Genomic DNA, 9,535 nt, shown 5'->3' with positions numbered 1-9,535 from the left:
AATCTAAGACACCGACAATGAGGGACATTCTGCAAAACAAAGACAGCATTTCTCAATACTGTCACTATCACTGAGTACAAAGACAAAGCAAGAGTGGTAACTGATCTTGATTACAGACTAAAGAATGAAGCCAATAAAATAAATCCCTGACATGACTGGATCCAAGATTTCTGAGAACAGACAAAAATGACATCATTGTGTCACTGCAGGAAATCTCTGTATGGACAGATAGTGAAATGAAGGCATAACACAAGTGTTTCTTACATATGTGGGATAGTTTTATTGTGCTAGGAAGGAGAATGACCATGGGGCACCTGCCTGGCTCTGGCGGTGGAGGGTGTGACTCGATCTCAGGGTGCACATTTCACTATTTTTCCTCATTTGTTTATTATGATTGATTGATTGATTGATTTTCTTATTCTGTTAGCCAACATAACGTACATCATTAGTGTTTGTTGTAGTGTTCAACAATTCATCGGTTGTGTGTAACTCCCTGTGCTCATCACAACACGTGCCCTCCTTAATATCTGGTTACCTCAACGCCCCACCTCCTTCCTTTCTGGAACCCTCAGTTTGTTTCCTGGAGTCCAGACTCTCTCAAGATTTATCACCCTCTCTCTGTTAACTTTTAGAAAAAATCCTACAAAGCTGGGGGCATCGCGTTGCCTGACTTTAAGCTATACTACAGGGCTTGGATCACCAAGACAGCATGGTTCTAGCACAAAAACAGACACATAGGCCAATGGAACAGACCAGAGAGCCCAGATATGGACCCTCAACTCAATGGTCAAATAATGTTCGACCAAGTACAAATAAAAGGTCCATTGGAAAAAAGACAGTCTCCTCCATAAATGGTGCTGGGAAAATTGGACAGAAATATAGAGAAGAATGAACCTGGACTATTCTCTTACACCATATGGAAAGATCAACTCTAAATGGATGAAAGACCTCGATGTGAGACAGGAACCCATCATAATCCTAGAGGAGAATATAGACAATAACCTCATCGACATCAGCCGCAGCAACTTCTTTCAAGACATGTCTCTAAAGGCAAGGGAAAGAAAAGCACAAATGAACTACTGGGACTTCAACAAGATAAAATGTTTCTGCACAGCAAAGGAAACAGTCAACAAAACAAAGAGGCAACCCACAGAATGGGAGAAGATATTTGCAAAGGACACTACAGATAAAGGGCTGATATGCAAGATCTATAAAGAACTTTTCAAACTCAGGCGCCTGGGTGGCTCAGTTGAATGAGCAACCGCCTTTGGCTCAGGCCATGATCCTGGAGTCCTCGGATTGACTCCCATGTCGGGCTCCTAGCACCGCAGGGATTCTGCGTCTCCCTCTGATCCTCTCCCCCTCATGCTTTCTCTCACACTCTCTCTCTCTCAAATAAATAAATAAAATTTTTTATTTTAAAAAAAGATCTTCTCAAACTCAACACCCAAAAACAGATAACCACGTCAAAAATGGGCAGAACCATGGTGTCTTGGTGATCACAGCTTTGTAGTAAATCTTGAAATCGGGAAACATAATGCCCCCAGTTTTGTGTTTCTTTTTCAGCATTTCCTTAGAAATTTGGTGTCTCTTCTAATTGCATCCAAGTTTTAGGACTGTTTTCTCCAGCTCGTTGAAAACCGCTGGAGGTGTAGAAGAATGAAACTCGACCATTCTCTTACACCACACACAGAGATAAACTCAAAATGGATAAAAGACCTCAACGTGAGAGAGGAATCCATCAGATCCTAGAAGAGAACATAGGCAGTAACCTCTTCGACATCAGCCTCAGCAACTTCTTTCAAGATATGTCTCCAAAGGCAAAGGAAACAAAAGCGAAAATGAACTTTTGGGACTTCATCAAGATCAAAAGCTTCTGCACAGCAAAAGAAACAGTCAACAAAACAAAGAGGGAATGCACAGAATGGGAGAAGATAATCACAAATTATACTACAGACAAAGGGCTGATATCCAGGAGATCTATAAAGAACTCCTCAAACTCAACACACATAAAACAGATAATCATGTCAAAAAATGGGCAGAAGACAGGAACAGACACTTCTCCAATGAAGACATACAAATGGCTACCAGACATGAAAAAAATGTTCATCATCACTAGCCATCAGGGAGATTCAAATTAAAACCACATTGAGATACCACCTTACACCAGTTAGAATGGCCAAAATTAGCAAGACAGGTAACAACATGTGTTGGAGAGGATGTGGAGAAAGGGGAACCCTCTTACACTGTTGGTGGGAATGCAAACTGGTGCAGCCACTTTGGAGAACAGTGTGGAGATTCCTCAGGAAATTAAAAATAGATCTTCCCTATGACCCTGCAATTGCACTGCTGGGTATTTACCTCAAAGACACAGATGGAGTGAAAAGAAGGGCCATCTGTACCCCAGTGTTCATAGCAGCAATGGCCACAGTCGCAAACTGTGGAAAGAACCAAGATGCCCTTCAACGGATGAATGGATAAGGAAGATGTGATCCATATATACTATGCAGTATTGTGCCTCTATCAGAAAGGACGAATACCCAACTTTTGTAGCAACATGGACGGGACTGGAAGAGATTATGCTGAATGAAATAAGTCAAGCAGAGAGAGTCCCTTCTCCTGAGAAGAAGGGAGTTGAGGGAAATTGGAAGGGGAGGTGAACCATGAGAGATTATGGACTCTGAAAAACAACCTGAGGGTTTTGAAGGGACGGGGGGTGGGAGGTTGGGGGAACCAGGTGGTGGGTATTAGGGAGGGCACGGATTGCATGGAGCACTGGGTGTGGTGCAAAAACAATGAATACTGTTACGCTGAAAATAAATAAAAAATTAAAAATAAATAAATAAAAAATAAATAAGCTGTAATCATGAAGACAGTATGGTACTAGTAGAAAAACAGACACATAGACCAATGGAACAACATGGAGAGCCCAGGTATGGACATTCAACTCTACAGTCAAATAATCTTCGACAAAGCAGGGGAAAATATCCAATGGAAAAAACAGAGTCTCTTCAATAAAGGTTGCTAGGAAAGTTGAACAGCTATATACAGAAGAATGAAACTTGACCATTAGCTTAGACCACACAAAACGATAAAATCAAAATGGATGAAAGACCTCAATATGAGACAGGAATGCATCAAAATCCTAAGGGAGATCACAGACAGTAACCTCGTCGACATTGGCCGCAGCAAATTCTTTCAAGACACGTCTCCAAAGACAAGGAAAACAAAAGTGAACATGAACTTTTGGAAAGTCATCAAGATAAAAAGCTTCTGCACAGCAAAGGAAACAGTCAACAAAACAAAGGGGCAATCCATGGAATGGAAGAAGATATTTGCAAATGACACTACAGATAGAGGGCTGGTATCCAAGATCTACAAAGAACTTCTCAAACTAAACACCCAAAAAACAAATAATCACGTCAAAAAATAGACACAAGACATGAACAGACACATCTCTAAAGAAGACATACAAATGACTAACAGACACATGAAAGAATGTTCAACATCATTAGCCATTAGGGAAATCCAAATCAGAGCCACAATGAGACACCACCTTACACCAGCTGGAATGGCAAAAATTGACAAGACAAGAGACAACAAATGTTGGAGAGGTTGTGGAGAGAGGGGAACCATCTTACACAATTGGTAGAAATACACGTTGGTGCAGCCACTTTGGAAAACAGAGATTCCTCAAAATGTTCAAAATAGAGCTACCCTATGACCCAGCAATTGCACTACTGGGTATTCATCCCAAAGATACAGATGTAGTGAAAAGAAGGACCATATGCACCCCAATGTTCATAGCAGCAATGTCCACAATAGCCAAATTGAGGAAAGAGCCAAGATGCCCTTCAACAGATGCGTGGATAAAGAAGATACACAATGGATTATTACTCAGTCATCAGAAAGGATGAATATCCAGATTTTGCATCAACATGGATGGAAACAGGGGACATTACGCTAAGTGAGAAAAGTCAAACAGAGAAAGCTAATTTTATCATATGGTTTCACTTACTTGTGGAACATAAGGAATAGCATGGAGGACATTAGGAGAAGGAAAGGAAAGTGAACGGGGGAGATCAGAGGGGGAGATGAACCATAAGAGACTATAGACTGGGAATCAAACTGAGAGTTTTGGCAGGGGAGAATGGATGAGCCCAGTGATGGGTATTAAGGAGGGCATGGATTGAATGGAGCACTGGGTATTATATGGAAACAATGAAACATGGAACACTACATCAAAAACGAATGATGTATTGTATGGTGACTAAGATAATGTAATAAAACAAATGTTTTAAAATTTTGAGGTGAAGCATGCTAGAACATAGACAGTCCTTACTTTGCACAGTAGTGTTGGGTCCTAAAAATGACAATGCAAGATGAAACCATAAAGCCTTATTACCAACGGGTAAATTACAATGGTTCTGAGACCCTTAAACTTTTTTTCAAACAATAAAAATTCTCTTTCCAACAGAAAAAAAAAGAAGATGGTATGTGAGAAATAGATTATTGTTGTCCTTATACTATAAAGGTGAGAATTCATATGAGTCTCTAATGAAATGATACTGTTGTTTACTTTTAAAAGTATGCATAAAATTTTACACAAAACTAAGAAATGAGGACACAACTTCCCAAAAGGGGCCAATCAGGTAGAATTACAGCATAAACACTATATTTAAAATTCATAACGATGTTAACACAGATAAAGAAAAAACAACACCCATTAACAATCAAACGTACACATTATAATAACCTTAGACTAATTACTATTTTTATAACTTTGACAGGAAACACACATTTAATATAAAATGATGCTTGTTTCATGAAGAGAATATAAAAATAACACCATGAGCTTCTAAAAAGTTCTGGAGCTCAGGCTCTGAGGAATGAGTGAGAAGCTTTGGCATCACACCGGAAGCTGACCATCCTGAGACTCTCTGCGCTCGTGGGATAGGGGTGGCACAGCACATACCGGAGTATGTGGTTTGGGTCCTGTTAGAAGTGTAAGGAGACTACGCAGTCCACAAAAGATGCCCTGGCCAAAATGATCAAAGAGAACCAGAGGGCAGCAGGAAACTGCTTCTGAGAAGGGCCAGGATGGGACAGCTTTGCCTCTCCCAACAATGGAGTGTAGAACAGTCCTTAGGCTCTCGGTCTTGTTTTAGAAGAGGACAGCCAGTGGCCTTGTGGAGGAAAAGCTGTGACCTTTCCCAGGACAACCTGACCCACCAAGTCTCACTGTTGTGGCCAAAGACCAGAAGTATCTGTGGTCTCAGCCCATGACGGCTGCTGGCTGAAATCTTTGTACTTGAAATCCTCTCCATACTGGAGAAAACAGCCAGGATGAGCACCTAAAGTGGCAGCAGCTCCGAACCACTGTTCACGATGACATCCTGGCAGAGCATGGAGGTCTGCAGCAGCAGGCAGTAGGAGGACAGCATGGTAGACGGGAAGGTCAAGTCCATCCTCATACCAAGTGGCATCTTTCAATGGCAGAGGATTCCTTTTGTACCAAAAAAGACTCACACTCCTTCAATTCCAAGGCTCGGGAGAGGTGTCACCACATCCACTGCTAGATCAGCTGTAGGAGACGGTAGCAGGAGAGCTTTGTACAGAAACACGAAGAGTTCCAGCAGGAGTAACTAGCATAATAACACCGCTCAGAAAGAACAGGTTTTCCAGGGGGTGGAGGACAGCCCTTTTCCTCTGGACTGTCACCTGGCAATGCCATCTTCACTCTAATAAGCCCTTTAAAAGCAAACATGTTTTGCTCTGTCCACAGGACGTTATCTCAGGAGATAACGGCAAAACAAGGGAGTGAAAGTAGGAAAATGAAAAGTGCATTTCATGGATCTTTAACAATCAAACAATCAGCATGGCAGTACACACATCAGATCACATAGGCCTTGATTTGATCATTATGATAACTGATACTATTGAAAATTTTCCCTGAAGGACAAAGCTCCAATATATTGATTGGTGGATAACAAACATGATTAACTCTACATCTATGTTGTATATTGGCACAGAGATCATACACAATAAATCTCTACATGCACAACCATAGGTATGAGTGTGTCAATATCTATTTTTTCTTCATCTTGTGTTGCGCTCTAATTTGAAGAAAATATTTAAGTGTTTCATGTGAGCTACAGATATGGGTTCCACTTCGTGATGCAAACTTCTATATATAATCTATAAGTATGTCTATCTATATAGATGTCTATAAACTGTAGAAAATACAGATATGGATATCTATATAGCGATAGATACAGATAAGACCCAAGATACATGTAAATAGATATAGACAGACATAGATATATAATCTACAATATTCTACATGTAGATACAGATAGATATCTATATCTCGATATAGATACATGCATAAACGAGATATAGATCTCTCCAAAGCATGTCTGGGTGACTCAGTCCATTGAGGGTCTGAAACTTGGTATCAGCTCAAGTTGTGATCTGGCAGTTGTGGGAAGGAGCCCTGCAGTCAGGCCCCATGCTCAGTGCAAAGCTGGCTTCAGATTCCGTCTTCCTCCCCCTCTCCCTCCCCTTTGTCCCTCTGTGATTGAACACGCATGCTCGCAAGCTCTCACACACTCTCTAAAATAAATAAATGAAATCTTTTTAAAAATACATCTCCTGGGGCGCCTGGGTGGCTCAGTGGGTTAAGCCGCTGCCTTCGGCTCAGGTCATGATCTCAGGGTCCTGGGATCGAGTCCCGCATCGGGCTCTTTGCTCAGCAGGGAGCCTGCTTCCCTCTCTCTCTCTCTGCCTGCCTCTCTGCCTACTTGTGATCTCTCTCTGTCAAATAAATAAATAAAATCTTAAAAAAAAAAAAAATCCTTTAGGAAAAAAAAAAAAAATACATCTCCTAAGGAGCACTTGGGTGGCTCAGTGGATTAAGCCTCTGCCTTCCCCTCAGGTGAATATCTCAGGGTCCAGGGATTGAGCCAGGCATCTCACTCTCTGCTCAGCAGGGAGCCTGCTTCCCCCTCTCCTTTGGCCTCCCGCTCCTCCTGCTTGTGCTCTCCCCCCACCCCGTCTCTGTCAGTAAATAAATAAAACCTTGAAAAAAAATACACCTCTCCTAAAATTGAGGAAAATTGAAAATCAAGGAGCCACAACCTCCACATGAACAGAAAGGATTTATGTCTCTGCCTTTCAAAGGGCTCTCCATTCACAGCTCCAAATTCACTGGAAGTCTCCACCATAAACTACTCTCATCAGTTCAGGGACATGAGTGTTCACCACCAAACCCCTTTCTTGCCAACAGGCCCAAATCCCCTTCACAATGGAGAGAGAAATCTGCCTTCTACAGATGCCAATTCTATGGAATTCATGTCATTTAAAATCGTTACAACCGCCTGATGTTGTGGCATAACAAATAATATAGAGGACAAGGGGAGATGGAGAGGAGAAGGGAGTTGAGGGAAATTGGAAGGGGAGGTGAACCATGAGAGCCTATGGACTCTGAAAAACAACCTTAGGGTTTTGAAGGGGCGGGGGGTGGGAGGGTGGGGGAACCAGGTGGTGGGTATTGGGGAGGGCACAGATTGCATGGAGCACTGGGTGTGGCGAAAAAACAATGAATACTGTTACGCTGAAAATAAATAAAAAATTTAATTAAAAAAAATAAAGCCCTTATTTCCTTGTTAAAAAAAATGAATTGGGTAAAATGTAATTCTACGCTCTCCACTACCCATTTCAGTTCAGTCTGTCCTTCCTACCTGAAAATGTTGAAAATGCTCATCTCCAAGCTCCCATGACATCACACTTCACATGACTGACTACTGCCCCTCTTAGGAAAACTACAAAATGAGCACTGGCTCCCCAAAACTGTATTCACTGCCTGAATTTCCCCTCCAGTACAATTCTCTTCTTTTCACTGATGACCTGTGACTCACTGATCCATTTTCATGTTCCTTTTCCTACACTTCAATGCCTACTTCAATTCTGGGAAATTTAGGTGACAAATTTACCTGACACAAACAAAGACCTCTCTAGTATCCAGATTGCTTCAGGACTTGGAGTTTATAACTACATAGTTTCTGTGCTCCTCCACTGACCATCAGCAAAACTTCAAACACATGAGTATTTATAAGATAATTATATAGTATCACATTACAATTGCAATTATGACTTATTGTTAACTTTGAAGAAGAAGATCAAGATGTTGTGTTAGCTTCTCATCATTGTATTGGGGACCCTGAGGGGATGAGTGAATTACCAACATTAGGAACATTAAGGAAATTCCTACAATTTACATATTTCTCACAACATGAGGGGATTTTACATTCCTTATCCATGCAAAGCAGACCACGGATATCCTGGGGTCACGGCTCATGAGCAGAAAGGGGCTGAGGATTGGGAAACACAGAGTGATTATCAAACTGGTCTTCAGAAGGAACCAGCTGAGATAATCAAAAATACCCAAAATAATATGAAAGATAGAGGAGAGGGTGTTAAAGTAGACAAAGGTGCTCACCAGAAGAAGGATGGTTTTGGTGGCTGTAGACTCAGGGGATGATGAAGAGACATTGGTCCTAAGGATGTGTTGGACCCTCTGCTTGTGCCTGTACAGGTGGAAGACCATGGAACTGCTGGCCCAGAACATGAGCCCCAAAAATACCACATCAGGGAATGACAACAATGCTACATACAATGGGTCTCTGTTTTTCTCATGACGAATACTTGAACAGTGCCCAAAACGTTTCCTATTTGTGATGTTTTTGATGTTCAAAGTGATAGTCATAAACAAAGGATACATGATGTTTACCAATATCTGCAAGACCCAGCACAGGACAATTGAAGGGACAATGCACTTGGGAGGTTTCCCTTTAAGTGCTGCCCACCTGGAGTTCCTGGGGCTGATGGTGACGGCCTGGAAGACACTCAGGAGGCAGGTGGTTCCAATGGACACCCCCCTGCCCACCCCACGAACATAGGGGAAAAATTTGCATCCAAAATCACTGAGGATGTGATACCACCCAAAGGATGACATTGTATTGTGTATTCCAACAGACAGCAGGACCAAAATGTTGGCAACAATCAGATTTTTAACAATCAAATCTGTGGGCCTTGGCCTACACCCAGTGAAATGAAGGAGGAGATAATGGTAAAGAAGACAGATGTTCCCCAGGATCCCAACCACAGTCTGTATTAAGATGATCACTCCTACTGCCAGATCCCTGGTGGCCATCCTGACAGTACTCAGTGACTGATAACTGTCTTCTCGGGTAGAGGATCCTGCATGGGAATAGGAGGAATGGGCCACACAAATCATGTCATATAATTTAATACTCTACACTTAGCTACACATCCTATTTTGAAATACTACTAAAAGTTCTTCTGTCATTTAGAGCCTTCCAAGGGTTACATACACAACCATTACCAAATACTTGCATGTGTGAATCGCTGGTTTAATGGCCACCCATGGAGGTCACTTCTTATTTCTCACAGATTCACTAGGCATTCCTCACTGTATTCCTCATAAAGATGTGGACAACACACTTACACAAAG

General features: G+C 41.8%; 1 protein-coding gene across 1 annotated transcript; it reads right to left on the bottom strand.

The window, feature by feature from the left end:
- Positions 1-5,525: 5,525 nt before the first annotated feature.
- LOC308358413 (vomeronasal type-1 receptor 4-like) lies at positions 5,526-9,298 on the bottom strand (the record flags this gene model as incomplete). The annotated part of the gene is made up of 2 exons (XM_080828595.1): positions 5,526-5,645; positions 8,291-9,298. The coding sequence occupies 2 exons, from the start codon at positions 9,296-9,298 to the stop codon at positions 5,526-5,528; spliced, it is 1,128 nt and encodes a 375-aa protein (XP_080684721.1).
- Positions 9,299-9,535: the final 237 nt, after the last annotated feature.

The sequence above is a fragment of the Martes martes genome (assembly GCF_963455335.1).
Source record: "Martes martes genome assembly, chromosome: 17".
Classification (NCBI taxonomy): domain Eukaryota; kingdom Metazoa; phylum Chordata; class Mammalia; order Carnivora; family Mustelidae; genus Martes; species Martes martes.
The sequence above is the reverse complement of the archived record's forward strand: the minus strand, read 5'-3'. Positions and strand labels throughout refer to the sequence as shown.